A 25732-nucleotide genomic window follows, 5' to 3' on the forward strand; every position below is an offset into this window, starting at 1 on the left:
AGGGGGGAAGGCGGATGGAAGATGGATAAAAAGGAGAAGATAGGTGGAGAGGAGACAGACAGGTCAAAGAGGCAGGATGGAGCCAGTGAAGGTGGGAGTTAGGGAGGAGATAGGTCAGCCCAGGGAGGACGGACAGGTCAAGGGGGCGGGATGAGGTTAGTAGGTAGGAGATGGGATAGGTGGGAGGAAGGACGGGTTAGGGAGGCGGGGACGAGCTGGGCTGGTTTTGGGATACGGTCGTGGGAGCGGAGATTTTGAAGCTTGTGAAGTCCACATTGATACCATTGGGCTGTAGGGTTCCCAAGCAGAATACGAGTTGCTGTTCCTGCTACCTTCGGGTGGCATCGTTGTGGCACTGCAGGAGGCCCAGGATGGACATATCGTCTGAGGAGTGGGGTGGGGTGGGGTGGAGTTGAAATGGTTCGCGACTGGGAGGTGCAGTCGTTTAGCGTGAACCGAGCATAGCCCTACTCGAAGGTTGCAGGAACAGTACCTCATATTTCGCATGGGAAACCTGCAGCCCAATGGTATCAAAATCTCCCCTCCCCCAACCACATCCCAAAACCAGCCCAGCTCGTCCCCGCCTCCCTAACCTGTCCTTCCGACCACCTATCCACTCTTCCCACCTCCTACCTACTAAACCTCATCCCGCCCCCTTGACCTGTCCGTCCTCCCTGGACTGACCTTTCCCCTCCCTAACTCCCCACCTACAAAGAAATTAGTCAGGTTTTTTCCTAAGACAGTTTCTCTATATCATGAGAGAACACAGCATGGAGCTAGAGGAACACAGCAGGACAGGCAGCATTGGAGGAGCAGGAAAGTTGACGTTTGGGGTCCTTGTGCCTGGCCTGCTGTGTTTCTCCAGCTCCACACTGTATTATCTCTGACTCCAGCATCAGCAGTTCTTACTATCTGAGTTGTTATATCAAGAATATAGTTATCAGCTGAAAAAGCTGAACATGAACAGAAGGAACTAGAGAAATTCCACAATTTATCACAAATTTGAATTGGGGATGGTAGACCACAAGTAGCAGGGAGGTGTGCTGATGCTGGTAGTGCTCCTCCAGTGCAGATGCAACATTTGATCTAACTATTAGCATGTTAATTGGTTACGAGTGTTCACTAATGAAGAGAGACTAGATATCCTGGGTTCATTTTCTTTGGAGCAGAGGCAGCTGAAGACAGAGTTGGAGGTGGGGGATTTGATTGAGGTATACAAAATTATGAGGGGCATAGAAAGAATAGATGATGAGAATCTTTTCCTGATGGAGGGGGTTGGACGTGTCCAAACCAGAGCACATAAGTTAGAGAGGCACAAGTGATTTAGAGGAGATCTGAGAAAAATTATTTTCACCCAGAGATTGGTATAATTATGGAATGTGCTGCCGAGAGGGTGATGCAGACAGGTACCCAACATTTAAGCAGCATTTGGACAAGCTCTTAAAATGCCAGGGTTCAGTAGGCTACGGACCAAGTGCAGGTAAATGGGATTAGTGTAGTTTGGCGTTTGTTGGTCAGCGTAGACATGGTGGGCCAAAGGGCCTGTTTCTGTGCTGTATGACTCTATGGCCTATGACTGGCTACTAAACACATCTTCAGTTCGCTGCATCAAGGTATTGTGGCACCGTAGTAGTGTCACTACCTCTCAGTCAGAGGTAGAGGCACTATTATCAGGGCCCACGTACCCTGGAGGTGTATCACAACACAAACAATTTGATCAAAGATCATTTAAAAATTTGCCCCATTAATTATACCCAAGGAACTGACTTTGGTTAGATGTCAACGTTTTGGACAATGCACTTGAACGTCAATAGACAATATTTGCCAATTTTGATAAATAAGACCCATGATAAAAAAAAACAGCTTCCATAGCAACTGTACAACGTTCAAGATGATTCAGTTGCGACTTACCAAACATCCGCTGATGGAACAAAAACTTTCCTGCAACAAGGCCCGTCATAATACCTAGCAACCACAGTAGCACTTTTAAGCAGCTCCATCCTCCTCCAGGATACTTGTTTACTATGAAAGAGAAGCAGTTTCCAACAACAATTACATTGGCGGGAGTCTGGCTGTGAGAAATAGGATCTTCAGCAAAAATGAGGAAGTTGAAGAAAGTCACCAAATAGGCCACAATCAGCCGACTCCATGGATGCTGGAAATAGTAACGAAATGCTTTGACCATCCTCATACATATGGGACGACCCCTCAACCTGCAATCTGTATTAAAAAGAGAAATTAATTAGTGATTCAGTAAGTTGTATATGAAAATACAATGATTGGACATTTACTTGCTCAATCAGGTTGCATCATTGTGCAAAGTTAAGTTTCATTGTGAACAATAACTCAGATGACCAGTTGGGACAAAATTCTAGATGTTAGTTGCTTGTTCCTCTGGTTCAGCAATCAGCTCAGTAGTGACTATATTTCAAACAACTGTTTTTCTTTAATGTGTGTTTTATGCCAATTAATGTGCATATAATGGCTGAAGGAGGCAAGATGACCATAAAATACCTTATTAATATTTTGCAGAAAACAAAAGGAAAGAAAGAGAACTCTTCCAGGCTATAACAATAACTACTTGCCATGATTTACTGTAAATCATCTCTTTGGGTGGAAATGCCAGTCATTTCCATGTCAAAGGACTTGGCCCTTTTTGATCACCTACGTTCCACATGAAATCTTACTATTTATTTAAATACTATTCACTATCTAAGCAATCCCTCAGCAGAATGCAGTCGCCAAGATATTTCTCTCAGCAAATGTCTTGGTATTTACAATGAAAAGGGTAATTGTGGGGTTAAAAATCACATACCTACAATGACGTGGAGTACATGCCAGGTTTAATACCAACCTTACCGTCTACTCTTTGCTCAAGTTACAGCCTACCCTTTACAGAAGTTAGTTTCTGGACTACCAGTGGTTTTCTGATGTCACTATACAGTCTGATTGAGATTGTACTTTAAAGCAAAAGAAAAGTGTGGCCTGCAACATGTGATTTGGGGCAGGAGTTTATATCCGCTTCCCTTCAACATTGGGAGGATGTAATAAATAGTGTTGAGCATTGCCTCATCAGCATGACTAGGAAGGAGTCTTGGAAAACACACCAACGCAACCAGTGAGACCAGAAAGCAGCTGAGCCAGTTTTACAAGTAATAATTCCAAAAGGTAAAAACTGCACAACAATGTGTTAAACCCACAAATGGAATGCAAGCTTTCAAAATTAAAAATAGAAATCAATTTTACAGTAAGTTAAACAGTATTACCAGCACAAGCCATTCCGACGTCAGGTTATTCTGGAAAGAGCTGCTAACTCTCACTAGCCACAGCGCACAAAAATAAATAAGGAGGTTATCCGATATATATTTGTGTAGCGTAAATATAGAGGCTGTCCTGCACTTCCGCTCAAATCAAACACTAAGTTAAACTATGTCAATGGCTTATTTAAAGCTAAATAAAGCCAGTGTTTCAAACAAAAAGAAATCACAAAACTATTCAATTTGTGATTTCAAGAAATTGGACTACTGCCTACAATTCATCCCTGTCGAAGCGAAATAAAGTTTATATCACGTATCATTTTACATTGAGTGTATTTCTATCCATGAGATATTAATTACACCAGCTAGACAGACTCTAACTTCAAAGTTTATATCACGTATCAAACATAACTGCAAGGGCCATTGGCGTTTTCTTTTAATGAAGTGTATTGGTGTCACATGAAAATAATCTCACGATTCATGATTCCAGCCTCCAATGATAAAGGAAAATAGTTATAATTTCTTGTTTGACCGAGCTACCCCAGCAGCTCAATTAGTTAATCTACAGCCTGGTAGGATCTGAACCTTCTGAATTTCATAGCTGAATAAGCACTAATTTAAAAAGTTTGAATTACAATACAAGAATAATGGCTTTAAGCAGCAAGCCTATCATTCAAATAATTTCAAACATCATAAAAATAACATACAGCACTGAAGATATTAATGACCAAGATTTCTATCACTTAATACAAGTACTGAATGACTATGACCCTACTGAATCATTATAACTTACTTCCTCCTCTGGTGCATTCCACCAATGCTTACATGGTTAATTTTCATGCATGAGTCTATTCGTCATGTCATTCTTCACTAAGGGGATGTTATAATTATGTCCAATCTTGTCCTATTACAATGTAATTTTGTTTTAGACAGGGAAGATAGTAACATAGTAGCAAAGCTTGGACTGGAAAGAAGCAGAACTGATGTGACTACATGTGATAACAGGTTTGGAATGGAGCCAAGTGTGACACCAAATGGCAAAATTTGACATCGGTGTTGAGTTTAAAAAAAGGGTAACAGAAGCAAAACTAGAGATTTTGACTCATTTACTGATAATAAATTAACTAATTATTATTGTAGCTACTGTTTTGGGAAACTTGAGCAAAATTAAGTTGTAATTCTTCATGAACATTTTGGGACTTCTTAAAGAGACAACTAGTGACACATTAAGTCTCAATCACTTGAGCAAATGACCAAAAAAAACTCTCATCTCAAAAAAAAAACACTAGCCCATACCCTTCTAAAATACTTTAAAATTTCTATATATTACTTACAAATATACCGCAGAACGCTGATTAAACTTTGCAATGTGTTAATGTTGAAGCGTGACAGTTATCCCACTACACAATTAGCAGCTGAGCTCTACTAACCAAAAAGGTCTGGAGCTCAATCCCTGCCTTGTGCTGATTTAGTTCACATCTGGAGCAACTGGTTGGTTTAGGGAATTGAATTGTAAGGTGCTAGGTAAGTAGACCAAAAATCCTAAACCAGCGCCATCTACTGACAATACACATGGAACACGATAAGCTCCACCAAGCAATCGTAAGATTATGTAATACAGTGCACGGGCATTTGAGAAGTGTCAAAACCTTAAGATCTTGATTATCTTCTGTACAGATGGTTTGGATCATCTATAGATTGAAATTGAGAAATGGTTTGGATCCAATTCAATTAACATGCTTAAGCTACATCAACACACGAGCAACTTCCCTCAAGCTATCTGCTACATGTATTCATTAATATGCATCGTAATTAAGCATTGATGGTTTACTGGGCTGATGATAGATTACTATTATTCATTTATATAATCAGTTTTAATTCAACATCTGCTGCATTAATTGGGTTTTCTACTTTTAATCTCTTCTAAATAATTGTCTATGTTTGAAAAATGTGACATGCTCCTATGAGGATTTCTGTCTGGTGGGGGAAGAGCTGAGAGGAACAATATCAGTCTTATTCTGACAATGTAAAGCAAGTGTTGAAGCAAACACCTCAGATGATCATGAGTTTAAAATCAGCTTGCCACAGTTTTGAGGTGAATTGGAGCCCACATCTGTTTCCCCACAATATAATTTGTCACGAATCACAGACTAGTACTAACAGAAAGTCATATCTTAATACTTTTTTGAGTGATAAGCTTTTGCAAGGTAAAGCTAACTATTTTCTTTTTACTTTTTTTTTTGAAAAGGCAGTAGGTGATGCTAGTCTGTTTAATTATTCCAAACAATCAATTTTTTAAAAAAGTGTCATATGTTAACTGTGTTTAAGCTTAACACTGACTGATGTCTGTTTATGTTCAGTCAGTTAACTAAAGTCTGAATAGGCTAAATGTTGTTGTCTTCCTGCATCACAACAGTGTTATTTTCCATTGTACTTTTACAATGTTTTAGAACCCTTTTTTTTTTTTGGTAGAATGGAAGTATCATAGAGAGAGAGACTGATAAAACTATCAATTTTGGGGGGGAAATAGGTAGAATAAATCAATTAGAACTACAGATGCTGTAGACAGAGATCAGTGTGGAGCTGGAGGAACACAGCAGGCCAAGCAGCATCAGAGGAGCAGGAAAGTTGACATTTCAGGTTGGGACCCTTCTTCAGAAAATTTTCTGAAGTCCACACTGTTAGAAAAAAGCAATTTTCCACTTTTTTTTTCCCCCTCCAATTAAAATTACTTTCAGTTGAAGTCTGTAAGAAACAGGACAAGAGAAGAGACAGAAACAGAGAAAGAAATAAATCAATCTTTGTTGTGATTTTTTTTTTTTTAAGAAAAGTGGCAACTTTTTTAAATCCAAAAATACTGCCATACCAAAAGAAGAAATTTTGTACATGTAAGGAAATGTCTACCTTGTTCTAACTTTACAGGAATCTTAGAATAAAAATTGAAAGTACCTTTTGTAACAAAGATAAGGAGAGAATGAAGGAGCTTGATGTAAGAGGGTCTCTAGCATCTTGACTCCCACCCTTGGGAAGCTAATGGTGGTGATGGGGAAGGGAAGTAGATGCAGGCCGAGAGCTATTCAGAGACAGTATTACAAAGATTCAGGGGCTGAACATCTTGCTCAAAAAAAAGGGTTCAAGAGATCAGGTTTTATGGGAACGTGAAGACTTGGAGTTTGGGGAATGTACTGGGACTGAGGTGATCATTCGCACAGGGGGCTGTTAAGGGCCCTACGGCCCCATTGTTGGCTCTATTTCCCACCATGTTTCTATACCCACTAAATGCAGTGGTATCTAGTAAAATGACTAAAAAGGTGCAGTTAGAGTTCTTGAAACTTCAGGTTAATCACATCTTGTCAGGGTTTGCTAACACTTCTGTAACATTAACATTTAAATCAAAACACTAAACTTTTGCATTAGTTTGGTCCAATTTTGTGCATTTAAAAAGTCCTACTTAACTGCAACATTTAAAAAACACAATTGTTTTTCTTAATATACATTTTCTCCATTTGTGCTGCTTCTATTATCCACACTATTTGTTTTGGCCATTTGCCACACCTGCGCTTCAGGCCACTTTACAGAAACCTTGCGTCACTTCACAGAATTCTTACAGCGTAGAAGAAGGCTATTCAGCCCACCATATCTGCACTAACTCTCTAAATGTGTTAATTTAGTGCCAATCTCCTGCCTTTTCATCCCTATTTAACTAATTATCCAATGTCCCTCTTGAAAGCCTCAATTGAACCTGCTTCCACCACACTTCCAAGCACGATGAAGAAGATTGTCTCATCTTCCATTTGCTTCTTTTGCAAAACACTTTAAGATCGTGAACTCTGATTCTCAATCCTGTTACAACCAGTAAATGTTTCTGCCAGTCTCCTTCAAACTATCAAAAATCCTCTTGGGCTTCTCTGCTAGGAAAACAATCACAGCCCCTCCATTCTATCTTGATAACTGAAATAACTCATCCATAGTACCTCTCATACCCCTTCAGTTATCTTTCTGATGCACTCACGTTCTTTGCATAATATAGCTCCCAGAACTGTACATAATATTCCAGTTAAGATTTAACTAATATCCTACATAAGTTCAACATCACTTCCTTGCTCTTGTATTCTATGCCCCAATTAATGAAGCCTAGAATATTGTATGCTTTATTCAGAGTTTTCTCTACCCATCCTCCCACTTTTCTGGACTTGGGTTCATATACATCCAGTTCTCTCTGTTCCTGCCTTCCATGTGGAGTAAACACCCTTTATTTTGTAATGTCTCTTCATGTTCTTTGTACAAAAGTGTATAAAATCACACTTCTCCACATTGAAGTTCGTTTGCCACTAATTGACTACCCCACCAACTTGTTAATGTCCTTTTGAAGTTCCACACTGTCATCCTCTCAACTTATAATTCACCCAAGTTCTGTATCATCCACAAGCTTTGGAATTGTTCATTGTACACCAAGATTATCTAGATTATTAATATACAGCAAACTAATGACTCCTGGAGAATTCCACCACAAGTTTTCTTCCATCCTGAAAAATACTCATTTATCATTGCTTTCTGTTTCCTGTTCTTCGACCAGTTTTGTATCCACATTGCTACAGTCCCTTTACTTCACTGACTTATAATTTACCTCAAATCTGTTGTGTGGCACTGAATTTAACACCTTTAAGAAGTTCACATTCACCATATCAAGAGCCTTCCCCTCAACAACTCTGTTATCTCTTCAAACAACTCCAGCAAGTTAGTGAGCATAATTTTCCCTTAAATCCTTCTGACTCTTTGAATTTTCCCATGTGACTATTAATTCGATCTTGTACAACTGCTTTTCGAAGTTATCCCACCACTGAAGTTAAACTAATTGGTCTGTAATTGTTGGGCCCGTCTTTAAAGCCTTTTTTGATAGGCTGTAATGTTTGCAATTTTCCAGTCCTCCAGCACCACTTCCCTCTTGAAGGATGTTGAAATATTATTGACAGAGAAGACAATTTTGAATATTCATCATTGTCAGCATTGTTCAATCTTTAAAGATCACGGACATGCAGCAAATCAAATCAATTTGAGGATGGGTAGCTTCATATGGTGCACCAAAGGGAGGGAATTCCAGGATTTTGATCCAGCAACAGTGAAGGAACGGTAATATATTTCCAAGTCAGGATGGTGAGTGGCTTGGAGGGGAACTTGAAGGTGGTGGTGTTCCCATATGTCTGCTGCCCTTGTCCTTCTAGATGGAAGTGGTTGTGGGTTTGGAAGGTGCTGTCTGAGGATCTTTGGTGAATTTCTGCAGAGCATCTTGTAGATAGTACACACTGCTGCTACTGAGCATCGGTGGTGGAGGGAGTGGATGCTTGTGGATGGGGTGCCAATCAAGCAGGGGCAGCTTTGTCCTGGATGGTGTCAAACTTCTGGAGTGTTGTTGGGGCTGCACTCATCCAGGCAAGTGGGGAGTATTCCATCACACTCCCGACTTGTGCCTTGTAGATGGTGGAAAGGCTTTGAGAAGTCAGGAGATGAGTTACTCGTTGCAGTATTCCAAGCTTCTGGCTGCTCTTGTAGCCACTGTGTTTGTGTAGTGAGTCCAGTTGAGTCTGTGGTCAATGATAACATCCAGGATGTTGATAGTGGGGGATTCAGTGATGGTAACACCACTGAATGTCAAGGGACGGTGGTTAGATTGTCTGTTATTGGTGATGGTCATAGCCTGGCATTTGTATGGCGCGAATGTCACTTGCCACTTGTCAGTCCAATATGCTCAGTCGCATTTTGCCAGAATGTCTCTGAACTTCACACAAGCTATCATAAACCAACACTTCATGTTCCTCAATATCACTGAGCGAGTTGCTGAATTCCACATGATCCATCATACTTCTGGCTTCACGCAACTACCATCCATGAAATATTTTCTGAGGCTGCCCTCTGATAAATTGGTTTGGCCACCTGTGTGCAGCCACTTGATATCTCTTTTGAGTTCAGGTTTCCAGACATTCTTTATCTTATTCCAGTACGATTTCAAAGGCATGCACATGCACCAATTGTAAGGTCAGTCCTGTCCGCTCTGTGATTGCTTAATGTTTCTTTTCTCAGTGTTCCTTTCTCAGTCCTTTGAAATGCCATTCAAATGCTTTATTTAACCTTTGTGTGATGCATAGTTATCCACTCATTGATCTGGTCAGTCCTATTAGAAGGTGTGGTGACCAAGGGATGGACTGAGTTCTATCCAAAGAAGAGATAATGTGGAAAATAGTCTATGGATGAGTATGGGTGCTATTGGAAGCATAGACCACCTCTTAAAAAAAATAGTCAGGCCACTTTTATTTATTCTGAGGAGGTCAGGTATGTAGGGAACATGCAGAGGGTATGGTTTGTACTGTCCATTACCCTATGGATGATAGTGGGTGGCATGACTCTTGGCAATGCCACAGAGCTTGCAAAACTTCTGTAGGATCTCGTTCTCAGAGTTGCACCCTGATCACTGTAAATCTAATACAGAACACTAAAATGGGCAAAACAATTACATACTAACAGACTGGATATAGTAGAAGGCATTTTGGTCACAGGCGGGAATGGGGTGCATGAACAATGTGAAGACGTCATGTCATTGAAGACAAGAATATGTTCAGTCCCATTTTGCACCAATCAGAAGCTCTCTGAACTTTTGGAAAAGAACCACCTCAATACTAGCTGTTGGAGTTTCATTTTGGAGTTAATTCTCCATATTCCTCCAATTACTACTGAGCTCAAAGACATTGTAAAGATCCGTAGAGGTCTCTTGGCGATCAGGGACACTGGGGTCAAGTTGCTTCCCTGTTTCGGCGAAAGTACACCTCAAATGATTTTGAAAGAAGTCATCAACATCAGCAGCCATCATTGGCCAGTTGATAGAGGATTCCATTCTTCTCACATATCCGCTTCTAGTAGCTCAACTGTTTGGACTTCCTCAAAAGCTGACTGTGGGTTGGTAGATATCGGACCTTCCAGTAATTGTGCAGACCTACTGACGCTTATGTCAACCAACTGAAGCTAACTGAGGTCCTCTCTTTTGAAGAGATAGCAAAGCTCAAACCACACACAGCTCTACCTAAGATAACGAGGTGTAGAGCTGGATGAACACAGCAGGCCAAGCAGCATCAGAGGAGCAGGAAAGCTGACGTTTCAGGCCTAGACCCTTCTTCAGAAATGGGGGAGGGGAAGGGGGTTCTGAAATAAATAGGGAGAGCGGGGAGAAGATAGGTGGAGAGGAGACAGACAGGTCAAAGAGGCGGGGATGGAGCCAGTAAAGGTGAGTGTAGGTGGGAAGGTAGGGAGGAGATAGGTCACTCCAGGGAGGATGGACAGGTCAAGGGGGCGGGAAGAGGTTAGTAGGTGGGAGGAGGGGATAGGTGGGAGGAAGGACAGGTTAGGGAGGCGGGGACAAGCTGGGCTGGTTTTGGGATGCGGTAGGGGGAGGGGAGATTTTGAAGCACATTGATACCATTGGGCTGCAGGGTTCCCAAGCAGAATATGAGTTGCTGTTCCTGCAACCTTCGGGTAGCATCGTTGTGGCACTGCAGGAGGCTCAGGATGGACATGTCGTCTGAGGAATGGGAAGTGCAGTTGTTTAGTGCGAACCAAGCGTAGGTGTTCTGCAAAATGGTCCCCAAGCCTCCGCTTGGTTTCGCCGATGTAGAGGAGGCAGCAAAGGGAACAGCGGATGCAGTATACAACATTAGCAGATGTGCAGGTGAACATCTGCTTGATGTGGAAAGTCTTCTTGGGGCCTGGGATGGGGGTGAGAGGGGAGATGTGGGGGCAGGTGTAGCACTTCCTGCAGTTGCGGGGAAAAGTGCCGGGTGTGGTGGGGCTGGAGGGGAGTGTGGAGCGGACAAGGGAGTCACGGAGAGAGTGGTCCCTCCGGAAAGCAGATAAGGGTGGGGAGGGAAAAATGTCTTTGATGGTGGGGTCAGATTGCAGATGGCGGAAGTGTCAGAGGATGATGCGTTGGATCCGGAGGTTGGTGGGGTGGTACGTGAGGACGAGGGGGATTCTGTTTTGGTTGTTATTGCGGGGAGGGGGTGTAAGGGATGAGTTGCGGGAAATGCGGGAGACACGGTCAAGGGCCTTCTCCTGGCACTGCAATCAAGCCCACCACCGCCGACGCAACTCCGCCCACCACTGACGCCGACGTGAAGTGCTACATGCAGAGGGTATGGTTTGTACTCTTTGCTACACCTGCCCCTACATCTGCCCCTCACCCCCATCCCAGGCCCCAAGAAGACTTTCCACGTCAAGCAGATGTTCACCTGCACATCTGCTAATGTGGTATACTGCATCCGCTGTACCCGTTGTGGCCTCCTCTACATCGGAGAAACCAAGCGGAGGCTTGGGGACCGCTTTGCAGAACACCTACGCTTGGTTTGCACTAAACAACTGCACCTCCCAGTCGCGAATCATTTCAACTCCCCCTCCCATTCCTCAGACGACATGTCCATCCTGGGCCTCCTGCAGTGCCACAACGATGCCACCCGAAGGTTGCAGGAACAGCAACTCATATTCCACTTGGGAACCCTGCAGCCCAATGGTATTAATGTGGACTTCACAAGCTTCAAAATCTCCCCTCCCCCTACCACATCCCAAAACCAGCCCAGCTCATCCCTGCCTCCCTAACCTGTCCTTCCTCCCACCTCAAGCCCCACCCCCATCTCCTACCTACTAACCTCATCCTGCCCCCTTGACCTGTCCGTCCTCCCTGGACTGACCTACCTCCTCCCTACCTACACTCACCTTTACTGGCTCCATCCCCGCCTCTTTGACCTGTCTGTCTCCTCTCCACCTATCTTCTCCTTTATCCATCTTCTATCCGCCTCCCCCTCTCTCCCTATTTATTTCAGAACCCCCTTCCCCTCCCCCGTCAGCCTTCGTGCTCCTCTGACGCTGCTTGGCCTGCTGTGTTCATCCAGCTCTACACCTTGTTACCTCACAGCTCTACCTATCTGGATCTGGTGTGGATCTCACTCATGACACTCCACTGAATCTTAGCCAAATGTCCAAGGAAATTCGGGTCAGAACGTTGCTTTTAACTTGGGGCCTAGACATGGTGTCAGCTACAGCCCCGTCCAACCAGGCAGGCTCCCATGGTCAGCCTTCTGATTAAGGGCATCAGCTCTTGCATTACTTTTGCCTGACTTGTACAGAATCTGGAATCAAAATTGAACATCTTCAGCCTCCAATTAGGTCTCTATTGCTTCAAGCTTGGCAGGCAATTGAAAAATATCTGAGTGGGTTGTTGTCTGTAAACACATCAAACTTTGCACCAATCAGAATGTCTCTGATCTTTGGGGAAACAGTCCACCTCAAAGTGAGCAGTTTGAGTTTCATACAGGAGTGATGCTCCATACTCCTCTAAGAATTAGAATTACTATTAGGTTTTTGTCATGTGTACTCAACTACAGAAGTGCAGTGAAAAGTATATAAAGTCACCATTCCTGCCGCTATCTTAGGTTCAAAGGTACCTCGGTGCAAAATCTTAGATAAAAAATTGAAAAATAAAGAAATAAGCTAAAAGTCTGGACTTGAGACTCTGGCTAAACAATAATCTCTCCTTTCTGCATCTGAACCCATGACAGCTCCTCAGCCAAGAAAACTGGTGTCAGTTTCCAGTATGAAGTAAGCAGCCAAGTTTCTCATGAAACAAGTTTCTGCTTGAATATGCAAAAGGCATCTTCACAGTCTGGGCTCCAACTCCCTAATCAAAATTAGGATGTAGAAACAGACTTGGGGGAAAGAAAGGACAATAATTTATACAGCATGAGAAGAGGGTGCTGATTAGTTAGGCTACCAGTGGTGTGAAGATACAACAGGAAAAGTTAACTGTCAATCTTCGTTTTCAGACCCGATGGACTCTGATTGGTTTTGCTGATTCAGCCTCCATTATCCCAATAAAAAAAGTTGTCACTATGAATTCCTACAAATTCCTTTTACCTGTATAAAACAGAATCCAGTGTATTAAGGAATGAAGCTTCTAGCACTCGCAAATGTATTACACCGCAAGCCCAACTGATAAGCTTCAATTTGTTTCCAGTGTAATTCTTAGCACAATATGGATTATTTAATTGATGATTTCTAAAAGCACAATTACATTTAATATTGAGCATAGTGTTCTGAGGCTTGCAAGCATGGGTTGGTCCATTCAAGGCCAATAGTAGTAGCTAGAGGCCTTTTCACGAGTTTGTATGTTATAAGCAAATAATGATTTGATTAAGGTAGTCATTATCACACAGGACATTTTGATAAGTGCTATCACAGCATCAGGACAATTATAAAGAGGATGAAAAGTTACCGGGGGTATGCAGGAATATAGAGTTGAGGTTAAAATCCAATCAGCCATAATCTTATTGAATGATGCAGCAGGCTCGAAGGGCCAAGTGGCCTACTTTTTTTCCTTGTTTGTAATCTAAGCTTACATGATGAACAGATGGCTAGGGCTCTTTCAAGTAGTGCTGATTTATCTTCTCCTTACGAAGTGTAACACCAGGTATTTTTTAATTTGGAATTTTAAAAAAGCACTGTTTATTTGTCCACTTGTTTAATCTCCATGTTAACGTATATAATAGAAGCAGGAATAAACCAGATGATTCTTCAAGCCTGCTCCAATATTTAATACGATATTGCCTCAACTCCACCTTCAATTCATCCCCTATATTCCTTGATTTGCCAACAGACCAAAAATCTTCTATCTCTGCCTTAAATATAGTCAGTGAAGAAGCATATTTTGACAATAATTTCAGTCCTAAATGATTGACCCCTTATCCTGAGATGATACCTCCCTGTTCTAGATTCCCTGGCTTGGGTAAAACAATCTCTCCTGTCTATCTCCTGAATATCCTGTCAAGTCCCTTCAAAATTCTGTACATTTCAATGAGATCACTTCCCATTCTTCTAAACCTCATTAGAGTACAAATGGGCTGACCCAGTACAAAAGAAAGATTGAAGAATTTTAAACATGTGGGTCATGCTCAAAACTATCTACCTTGGTGTTTTCTGCCGTCTTGTACACTGCTTCAGTGTTCTATTTCTCCAAATCAGGTCTTACCCATAAAACTGGTTACAGCACCAGGTCAAAATGCATGGTTCCATCATTTTAATCAACTGGGAGACAGTAGTCAAGTAATGTTTATTTCCTTGTTACAAAGACAATAGGAGGCACAAAGCAAAAAACACACTTAATAGAAAAACATACTTAATTTAGCAAGAAGCTAACAAGAGTTCTCTAATAAAATTATTAAATGCTTCTGACTCGATTTTTAGAAGTAATTTTCTCTTACTCCAGGTGGAAACCCAGACAGTCATTAAAAATGAATGGAATTTTTTCTGATAAACCCATTTTCAACTGTATTCGTAAAAATGCTTCCAGAAATGCTTGATTATAGAAAAAAATACTTTGTATTTCATTGCTTAACTATGCTACATTATGAAAGAGTTTATGCTTGTGATTAGATGAACAAATGTCAGCAAAACCTTACAATTAAACTGGTTACAATTTTGGATACAACTCACAAAACACATTTAGCATCACTGATTTCCTATTCAAATTTGTAACTACGGTGCCCATTGGGGCTGCGCTGTTTCTTCCTCCTTTTATCTTTTCTGTAAATATCCACAGGTTTCAATCAAATCAAATGACCTCTCACACACTGCAGAAGGGTCACTGAACCTGAAACATTAGCTCTGATTTCTCTTCACAGATGCTGCCAGACCTGCTCAGCTTTTCCAGCAACTTCTGTTTCTGTTTTGTTTCTGATTTACAGCATTCATAGCTCTTTTGGTTTTAAATCACCCCTCACTTCTTAGTTTTAATTGTTTTGGCTAGAATTTCAGTGGATTCTAATTAAGACAAGCTCCCCATCATCATTATCCTGAGGTGGGTGTGAAGTCTTTTTGGAGGCAGAATGCACAAGATATCATATATAGCGTAAATACAAATTTCTTCTAACTCTCTGTACAGCTGACTCATTCTCCCGTAAATTCAGATCATCCTGTACGTTGCTACATTTTTCAGTGAATCTTAGGTTCCTGTGTAAAAGCAAGATACCTGACACTCAATATAAGGGCTGTTTACGTTGGTATTTATTCAGTGGCGAAGACAAGCTGGAACCAAGGAGTGCAATACAAAGGGAGGTTCAGCCAGCAATGTGCAGTGATGACAGTTATTGATGGCAAAGGCTTTCTGCCTGAAAACAACTATCTGATTGGCTCCCAGGTAGCTGAACAGCTTGTGAATGTCATTGGTCAGAAGCCATAGGACCTCCAACAAGAGTTGTCCTTTTTTCCTTTGTAGTTAAAACAAAACACCTCAAGCATGTAGGAAGCCGATTTATTTCCCTCATCAGTTGCTGTAAGCTGTGCTCATCACCAAGAGTGGGACACTTTACAAATTGTGAACCAGTCTCTCTATGCCACCTACTAGGTGTACCTGGCAAATACCCAGAGGAGGACTGCAAGTCCTGACAAGCCTGATCATCCTAGTGAATCCTGTGGTCAGTGACCATTAAACTGCCTTCCCAGTATTTCCCTCTGTACCTTTAATATGTGTGTGTGTGTAAGGGGGAGTTTTATTAGGAGGCTGGACTTTCAACTAGAAGAGTTATGTGTTGATAGGTAAATTATTTTACCCGTAGCTAGAGTCTATTTACTTGCAATAAATATTAAATCTTGTTAAGTACAGGAACCTGGTTTGATCTGTCTGTCAATCTGAGAGTAAAAGACAGGTAAATTGGGGAATTTTGTATACTTTTATACAATCTATAACTTTTATGATGACTCTGGGAATAGTGGGGCTTGATTTCCAGTGTGCTATCCCAATGAGGCATAACCGGGTCCTATTTGAGTTAGGTGGGAGAGCTACATATGAGCAAAATAGAAGATAAGGAACACAAAATATAGCCATGAGGGAACACTGAAAAGGGAACACAATGAGAATGAAAGCTCTATTGCAACAGGGAGTAGTTAGCACAAAGTCAGGAGTGTGATGGAATACTCCCCACTTGCCTGGATGGGTCCAGCTCCAACATCACTCAAGAAGCTTGACACCATCCAGGACAAAGCAGCCGCTTGATTAGCACCACATCCACAAGCCTCCACTCCCTCCACCAGCGATGCTCAGCAACAGCAGTGTGTACCATCTACAAGATGCGCCGCAGAGTTTCATCAAAGATCCTCAGACAGCACCTTCCAAACCCACAACCACTTCAATCTAGAAGGACAAGGGCAGCAGATACATGGGAACACCACCCCCTGCAAGCTCTCCTCAAAGCCACTCACCATCCTGACTTGGAAATATATTGCCATTTCTTCACTGTCACTGGGTCAAAATCCTGGAATTCCCTCCCTAAGGGCATTGTGGATCAACCTGCAGCACATGGACTGCAGCGGTTCAAGGAGGCAGCTCACCACCACCTTCTCAAGGGGCAACTAGGGATGGGCAAGAAATACTGGCCAGCCAGCAACGCCCACATCCCACAGATGAATTTAAAACTAGCAAACAATCAGAGATGGCAATAGAGAGGTGTGAAACCTCTATTGCATCAGGGAGTAGGTCGTGCCAAAGCAAACAGCCAGAGACGGCAAAAGGAAGGTATTATACAAGATATGTGTGAGTCAAGAATGTTAAATCAAGAGACCAAAAGTATTGATGCCTGAAAGCAAAAGCTTTAGAGATCTTGGGAAAGAGCAACAGAGTAGGATCAATGGACAGCTTTACCATGGCACAGGTACAATGGGCCAAATGGCCTACTCTATGCTGTAACAGCAACAGAAATTGCTGGGGGAGCTCAGCAGGTCTGGCAACATCTGTGGTGAGACAAACAGAGTTAATGTTTCATGCCCAGTGACCCTTCTTCAGAACTGTTGAGTCCCTGCCAGGCCTGCTGAATGTCTCTAGCAATTTCTGTTTTTGTTTCAGATGTCTAGCATCCACAGTTTTTTGTTTTGTTTCAGTTTAGCTCTGTGCTGTATCATTTTATGATTCTGTGATTCTGTCAAGAGGGATCAGTACCCAACCCATCGTTAGAAAACACTAGATCATCCAACTCACTGTGAGGAGGCAGAAAAACAGAATTCTTCCAACAGGTTAATCCATTTCCGAGCTGCTTCAGTAAATAAATCTAAAACCTTCCTCCCCCACCAGGACCTCTGGAATTTATAGATTCAACCGGTGTTTAAGTAAATAATTCAATTACAACCTTCCTGGCTACCTTCCTTTTTAAATAAAAAAAACATAAGTGGCCTTCACATCATTTAAAGAACTGCATTTTCTCCACTCCTGCCCTTCCACAATGCCTTTCCCTCCACGTCCTTTTTTAAACTTGAACAAATTAAATAAATAATCAGGATATTTCATACCTGCCCCAATTTTTTTCTTCAAAAATCACAAATATAAGCAGTTCTGATTTTACTTGATGGGAAAAAAAATTCAATATTCTTCCTGCCCACAGCATTGCCTTTACCCAAAACTACCCCAGAATTACAGATTAATTATCAACCAGTAAACAGTTAAGTGTTCACCCTGTCAATATTAACTTCATTCCAGCAGCTCATAGTTCCTATTTTCATATTTACTTCCTGTTCTGTTTATCCAAATAACATCTACGTAACGTGGTAATGCCTGAGAAATTTAGTAAGTAACTCCATGTACCTAAACCCGTATCACTACACTAAATTGACGACCAATGTTATGATCTGCTTAGTACAAGCATCCCTCTGAACTAAAAGAAACTTCCTTCCTCACTGTGTTTAATACCACAGGTGAATTAGGCTCAGAGCTGAATGAAGAAGGAGGCTGTAGAGTTGATTCATGCCAACTTCAGTCTAACATTCTTATGGTCCAAAAAGACAAGTTTAATACATACCAGTAACCCTAATGGTCAGATTTGAGTTATCGGGAGGGACTGAATAAGTTGAGGCTGTTTTTCTTGGAGCATCAGATGCTGTAGGTCTTATAGCGGTTTATAAAATCATGAGGGGCGCGGATAGGGTGAATAGCCAAGGTCTTTATCCCAGGGTAAGGGAGCCCAAAAGTATAAGGCATAGATTTAAGGTCAGAGGGGAAGGATTTAAAAGGGACCTCACAGGCAATTTTTTTCACACAGAGGATGGTATGTGTATGGAATGAGCTGCCAGAGGAAGTAGTTGGGGCTGGTACAATCACAACATTTAAAAGGCATCTGGATGGGTATATGAAGAGGAAGAGTTTAAGAGGGATATAGGCCAAATGCTGGCAAATGGGACTAGATTAATTTAGTGTATCTGGTCAGCATGGACAAGTTGGACCGAAGGGCCTGTCTCCATGTTGTACAACTGTATGACTCTGAGTCCACTACACCACTGACTGGTGTGTCAAAGGTTTTGTGTGAATTTTAGCAAATGGAGATTGCTGTGTGCCACAAGCCACAATTCTTGTTGCTTCCTGCTTTATTCAAATTCCTGTTTTATTATAATTTGTGAAGTTGCCCTGACCATTCGAAAGAAAAAGAGTTCCAGCATAAAGACAGAAAATTCTAATAACTGTGCGCGCTCAGACAGAAAGAAAGAATCCAATTTATTTCACAAGGCTAAGTGCAGCAATGTCTTATTCATTGAATAAGTAATGTTTTAACTGTAGAGGTGATCAGGTGGCTCACCTGTCTGGATGGTTGGTTTGCACTGCAGAGCTATGCCAATAGTGTGGGTTCAATTTCTGTACTGACTCAGGATACTATGAAGACTATGCCTTCTCAGCCTCACCTTAGTGACCCTCAGGTTAAACTCCCCACCAGTCATCTCTGTCTAGCAAGAGAGCAGCCTATGGTACTATGACAACTCGAGTAACACACTAGTTATATGGTTGTAACAAACCTCTCGTACTAGAGTTGATCAGACTGGGTGGGCTGACTCGTACTCAACATAATTTTTCTTAAACCATGAGCATTAGAGCAAACTCAGCACAGATCCACCCACTACTGTTTCTCTTCTTCACTGACCCGTAAATTACAAGGGACGTGATGGCCTAGTGATATTATTGCTGTTAATCCAGAGACCTAGGTAATGTTTTAGGGATCTGCGTTTGAATCCATGGCAGATGGTGGAATTTGAATTCAATTTGAAAAATCTGAAACTACAGTCTAATGATGACCATGAATCCATTGTCAATTCTTGGAAAACCTCATCTAGTTCACTAATTTAGGGAAGAAACTGCCATCCTTACCCGGTCTGGCCTACATGTGACTCCAAGCCCACAGCAATGACTCTCGGTGACTCTTAACTGCTCTCTGGGCAGTTAGGGATGGGCAATAAATGCTGCCTAGCCAGCGATGCCGCATCCCATGAACGAATAAAGAAAACACAATGCCAGATTTAAGTTCAATGCTTGAGCAAAAAAATCAAGGCTGATGGTCCAGTGCAGTACTGAAGTAGCAATGTACTGTTGGACGTACAGTACTGTCTTTCAAGTAGGATGTTAAACCATGACCCCATCTACTCGCTCAGGTGGATGTAAAAGATCCAATGGCAATATTTGTAAGAAGAGCAGGAGAGCTTTTGGCTAATTATCTTGGCTAATTATTTCTCAGTTATTAAAAGCAGATCATCTGGTCTTCAACAATTTTGGGTTTGTGGAGACCAAAATAGCTGACACATGTTTAATGTTTACTTCAGTGATAACACTTCAAAAAATATTTCATTGGCTGTTAACGCTGAGACCACCAGTGCTTGTGAGAAGTGAGATAAAAATGCAAACCTTGCTTTTCCTTTAAACTGTTGCTTAGACTGTTAATTTTTTTCTAGATTAAATCTTAAATCAAAACATAGGGGATTGACCTATTATATGAGTAATAATTTTGAGGGTTGAAACCCATCCTCTCCTACCTTGTCCCTGCCACAGATTTCCAGGTTCGAGACTATTTCCGTCAACAGGGCCCGCAGGTGGTGAAAATGAACCAGAATTATTTTTATTATTCAGTTGTTAAAGATAAATAAATAATTGAGATAAATAATAGCTGTTATGGAGACAGACATTAAAGCTGAACAAGTTACTCTCCAGAAATCATTAAATTCATCAAAAACAAAAGCCATATACAAAAATATGTACAATTTTATTCAATTTTTTAAGAGTACTGGAAAGAATAAGTATTACTTAGCAGTACAGCCTGCAATGAATGTGCATTAAAATGCATAAATATCACTCCCTCCAACTTCAAAACCAAATAACACATTCCAGTTTGCCTTCTAAATAGGATCATCAGCATATGGATCATAAACATCACCTTCATTAGTAATAATATCATCAGCTATATATAATTCCACAAATAATCATCTTCTATACCATCAAATCCATTGGATAGTCCACATTTCTTGAATGATTTGGTGGTAATCTCCATCTCCATTTCTTCCCTGTCCTCTACAACCCAGTCACATGAGGTTGCTGACATTGGAGTCTGCATGCTGTATCGCTTGGCGAATTTCATCTCTCATAAAGTCATCCAGTCAGTCCACTTGTCAGATTTTAAAAACAGAGAAGTCTTGTTCTAACTGTACAGGGTTTTGGTGAGGCCACACCTGGAGTACTGTGAACTGTTTTGGTCCCCAAATTTAAGAAATGAATTACTGGCATTGCAGGCAGTTTAAAAGATACCTACAATGAAGGGGTTGAATTATCAAGAACGGCTAAACAGATTAAGCTTTTATTCATTAGAATTCAGAAGAATGAGAGGTGATCTTATTAAAACAAGCCTCTCTGCTCCTATGATGCTGCTTGGCCTGCTGTGTTCATCCAGCCCTGCACCTTGTTGTCTCATACAAAATTATGAGGTGGCTTCACACAGGGTGGATGTTGAGAAGATGGTTCCACTAATAGGGAAATCGCAAACTAGGGGACATTGTTACAGAATAAGGGGATATTCATTTAAAACTGAGATACGAAGGAATTTCTTCTCCCAGAAGGTAGTGAATGTCTAGAATTCTCTATCCCAGAGAATTGTGGAGGCAAGATCACTGAAAGCATTTAAGGAGAAGATAGATTGTTGAAATATTAGGGAGTTGAGAGTGACAAGGAGCTGGCTCAAAAGTGTTGAGGACTGGGGGTAGATCAGCCATGATCTTGTTGAATCGTAGGACAGACTCGAGGGGCTGAATGGCCTACCTTTGTTCCTATTTCTTATGTTCTTAAGTTCAGATTTTTCTCCTGCCAACCTTGAAAGCTTTGCGTAGAGAGAAATCTAATGGTCGAGCAAGGCTATTTGGGCCACCAGGAATCACAATAATATCTACTGTTTTATGGTCTAACTTCACTAACAACATCATCAGCAATGTGTGACCTAAATATGTCCCAGACAGGAAGACTTTTTTTTACATAATTCTCTTGATTAAACTAAGTTGCAGAGGGATCTGGAAAGATTTACGAGGATGATGCTGGGAATGGAGGGTTTGAGTTATAAGGAGAGGCTGGATAGGCTGGGATTTTTTTCACTGGAGCGTAGGAGGTTGAGGGGTGATCTTATAAAGGTTTATAAAATCATGGGAGGTTTTCAGCAACACTGCTCCCTCTCGATGTTTGCTCTCTGTTTGATTGGCTGGTATGTCAAAATTAGTGGGAGTCACATTCATATCCTAACATAGGCCAATCTGTATCCAATCCTTTATCAATATTTGATTATACACTGCTGAAATGCAATAAACTTGTCATCAAGTTCTGCTGGGAGTCACTAAAATCTCACTCTTCCTTAGTGTTGTAAGATTGTTTCTCTTCATAAACCTGGTACAGTATGCAGAGCTGCCCATGAAACCTACAATGACATTTCAGGGCAATGATTCAGATAGACCCACAGGAAACTGACTATATTCTGCCAATTTTCATTGATGTATTTTGCTACTTCATCCTCCAACTGTGACCACATACAAGGTTTCCTCTGTTTGCTCTGTTTATCTTAAGCATTTGCCTAAGTCTCCTCCAGTTTTTAATGTTCCTTTCAAAAAGCTTGGCTTCTCTAGCTAATGTACAAGTATTCATCTGTTCTGCAATCTCATCAACCATTAAGTTTGAACTGGGCTGTATATCTGCCTCTTTCTTCTTGATACTTTATTTCTATATTTGAGGGTGGGATTGTCAGGGATACAGCAGGCACTAGGGAGATGGTAACCTTGACATCAAGCGTTGACATGCACACACACAAGGAGCTAAATTTCAATGGTGTGCCATTCTATGATCCACTCAAGTAGATTTGCACCAGTGTACGTTTGACTTCAGTAGCACAAGAGTGCTAAGTACAGAAGGTTTGTTCATTTTGAACACAAGTTGCAGTTAGAATTACAAACAATGTAAATGCAAAATTAATAATTTTTGATGAAAATTCATGAGTTGACATTTACTGAGATCAACTATTAGTACATACGATAGTATTTAAAAGCACTTCACCAGATCTGCGCCCCTCCATGCATACACATTTTTCACTTCCCTCAGTGCTATAACTCATCTTGCAAAGACATCCGGTTTTTCTGCCCTTTGCACCGTTATGGCCTTATCTGGTCTAATGGACATTTATCATGACAAGTTATCAACATTTCAAAATTAGAAATTATCATAACATAATTACCAAATTGCCCATGCTGTGACTCTGCTTCTTGGCTTACCTACGTTTTGTTATTAACTTATTTTGATTCCTTCCTGATCGTATGACCTCTTTATCTATTGTCTAATATATTCTTGACCCACTTTACATCTTATCCTGTTATCACACACATACTTTTTAATTCTTGCTCCCTTTCTTATATACAAGTTCACACCATTAATTTGTATCTGCAACATATTTTAAGAAGCATCTTTTTAAAATTATTGACAATCCCTCTCTTTTTTCTAATCAATATTTCCTCTAACTTAAGAGTATTCTGCAGACATTTCCAGTTAGTCCTTTTTGTAAAGAATAATCAAATCATTTTATGACAACCCCTGTCTTAGTCCTTACAAGATTTTTAACAATCCTAGTGCAATTAAAAATGTTCTCAAATTGGATGATCAATGAAAGGAAACTTCTTTGAAACATTGGCAGACTTGTACATGTTTAGAAACCTGCTATTTAATGGGAATGTTTATTTCTGAAGAAGGGTCTAGGCCCGAAACGTCAGCCTTCCTGTTCCTCTGATGCTGCTGGGCCTGCTGTGTTCATCCAGCTCTACATCTTGTTATCTCAGATTCTCCAGCATCTGCAGTTCCTACTATCTCTGTGCCAGAGGTTCTGTTAATTTGGGAGCCAGCTCTGAGATAGTACATGACACTGACCTGGCTCCTTAAGTGTAAATAATGGGTGACTTGGTAATGGGATACTGGCCTTCAAGGAGTTATTTCACAAACCTACTTTACAAGTCATCAAATTAATGTCAAACAAAATTACTTCACATTCACACTCAATCATTACAGAAGACTTAGTATTTGTTAATACTAGGCCAGATTCTGCTTTGACAAGGCAGTTGTGGCATCTGCCATTAAATTAGCTTGCCTTGTGCACCGGCTCTAAGATGTTTGGTCCGCAAAGATGTTGAACTTATGAGCTGATAACAGCATAAAAAATAAAATATCTGAATAGTGAGGGAACAGCCATTGTACTCAAAACATTACCTCTGTTTTTCTCTCAACAGTTGCTGCTAGACCTGCTGAGTTTCTTTAGCACTTTCTGTTTTTGTTTCAGATCTGCAGCTCTTTATTTTATTATAAAATCTGTCAGCAACTCCTTACAATTGATGGTGGGATATTTTAACTCCCGCACATAATTCAGTCACCACCAGAGGGCGCCAATAAGGCATATATCATTTGATGGTAAGAGGCAGATTTTTACATTGAGTTGCAACATAGAAAGAGCAAGAACTGCAGATGCTGAAGTGGCGAACCAGTTTAACTCCCCCTCCCACTCCCTGGACGACATGTCCATCCTGGGCCTCCTCCAGTGCCACAATTACACCACCCGCAAACTGGAGGAGCAACATCTCATATTCTGCCTCGGGAGCCTACAGCTCGATGGCCTAAACATGGAATTCACCAGATTTAAAATCTCCCCACCCCCGGCCTCGTCCCATGACCAACCCTCCCTCTCATCCCCGCCTCCTTGACCTGACACAACCTGTCCATCTTCTCTCCCACCTATCCGCCCCACCAATCCCCATGACCAATCCCCACCTCTGCGTACCTGCACTCACCTATCACCATCCCACTTACCTTCCCCAACCTCACACCTCCTCTCACCTCCCCTTCCCCATTTCTGAAGAAGGGTCCCGACCCAAAACGGCAACTTCCCTGGTCTTCTGATGGAAACATGGAAGATGGAAGCAAGATGAGTCCATTCAGTCATTCGAGCCTGCCCCCACCATTCTTCACGATCATGGCTGATTGGCTAAACCTGCTTTATCCCTATACATTGTGCTTTTCAGATTTTTCAAAATATGTTCAACTATTCTAAAATATGCTTATGGATGTAGAAAATACACTGTCAGTCATGTTATTGTAAGTTTCAAGGTCACACAATTTAACAGTATTGCTGCAACACCGTAAATAAAAATGATTGCTGGGGTCAGATGTATCATTTTAAAAACTTTTTATCAATAATACAATGAGTCATTGTTCTTTTGGAACCTCTCCAGATAACATGCTCAAAGAGCTTCGAATGATTTTAAACTCCAACCTCTTTGCATGCCCTTCCAAAGATTCCAATTTATTTTCCATGCAGTATACTCAATCCAGTGCAGTAAATGCATATCGAAAGGTTGGCAATCCATTGTTTAAATTAGTGGTTTATCGAACTTTTGGAATGGTTTTCTCCTTCACAGATTACCTATGTTATCTGATTCATTCATGTGTGTACTTTCCCAAAGGCAGTCATAAAGTCACAGAATCCCTCCAGTGTCGAAAGAAGCTATTCGGACCATTGAGTCTGCACTGACCCTTTGAAGAGAATCCCAACCAGACCCACCTCACACCCTATCTCTCTGACCCCACATTTCCCATGGCTCACCTACCTAGGCTGCACATCCCAGGACACTATGAACAATTTAGCATGGCCAATCCACCCTAACCTGCACATCTTTGGACTGTGGGAAGAAACGAGAGCCCCCAGCAGAAACCCACGCAGATAGAAAGAGAATGTGCAAACTCCACATAAACAGTCACCTGAGGCTGAAATCAAACCTGTCCCTGGCACTGTGAGGCAGCAATGCTAACCACTGAGCCACCGTGCCACCCCCAAATGTGATTAGATGCCACTAAGTAGATGGCATTGCCATAACCATTTGTGTGTTGTAAAGCCACTAAATCGTCTTCCATCCTTATTAAGGGCATGCTAACCTCTCTCCTTTCATACAACACACTTTGGCACATTGTGTGTTGGTGCTATATCCTGAGCTATTTCCCTGACAGTTTTTATCAGTGGTGATTGGTGTTGCCTTCCACTCCAAAGGGCAGAGCAAAGACTCTTGTCTGTGTCCAGATCAAA

At 41.4% G+C, this 25732-nt stretch overlaps 2 protein-coding genes and 1 non-coding gene across 8 annotated transcripts in view; 1 reads left to right on the top strand and 2 right to left on the bottom strand.

The window, feature by feature from the left end:
* LOC109919599 (transmembrane protein 117-like) overlaps window positions 1–4807 on the bottom strand; it is a 119157-nt gene extending 114350 nt beyond the window's left edge. Inside the window, exons 1-3 of one of the 4 annotated variants that reach the window (XM_048607428.1) lie at window positions 4051–4201; window positions 2123–2220; window positions 1912–2022 (exon numbers count right to left, since the gene is read on the bottom strand). In XM_048607428.1, coding sequence (XP_048463385.1) covers window positions 1912–2022; window positions 2123–2220; window positions 4051–4097 — 256 coding nt within the window. In that variant the 5' untranslated portion in view covers window positions 4098–4201. Of the gene's footprint in view, window positions 1–1911; window positions 2221–3266; window positions 3329–4050; window positions 4202–4591 lie in introns of those variants that run through there. The other 3 variants (XM_048607427.1, XR_007264034.1, XR_007264033.1) reach the window with 3 other exon arrangements.
* mdm2 (MDM2 proto-oncogene) overlaps window positions 1–25732 on the top strand; it is a 113187-nt gene that overhangs the window by 12742 nt on the left and 74713 nt on the right. The window lies entirely within an intron of this gene.
* On the bottom strand, window positions 25485–25605 carry LOC125485417. Its single transcript, XR_007264146.1, has one exon. It is a non-coding gene; the product is annotated as a U6atac minor spliceosomal RNA (small nuclear RNA).

This window comes from Rhincodon typus, chromosome 18 (genome assembly GCF_021869965.1).
Source record: "Rhincodon typus isolate 14 chromosome 18, sRhiTyp1.1, whole genome shotgun sequence".
In the NCBI taxonomy this organism is placed as follows: Eukaryota; Metazoa; Chordata; class Chondrichthyes; order Orectolobiformes; family Rhincodontidae; genus Rhincodon; species Rhincodon typus.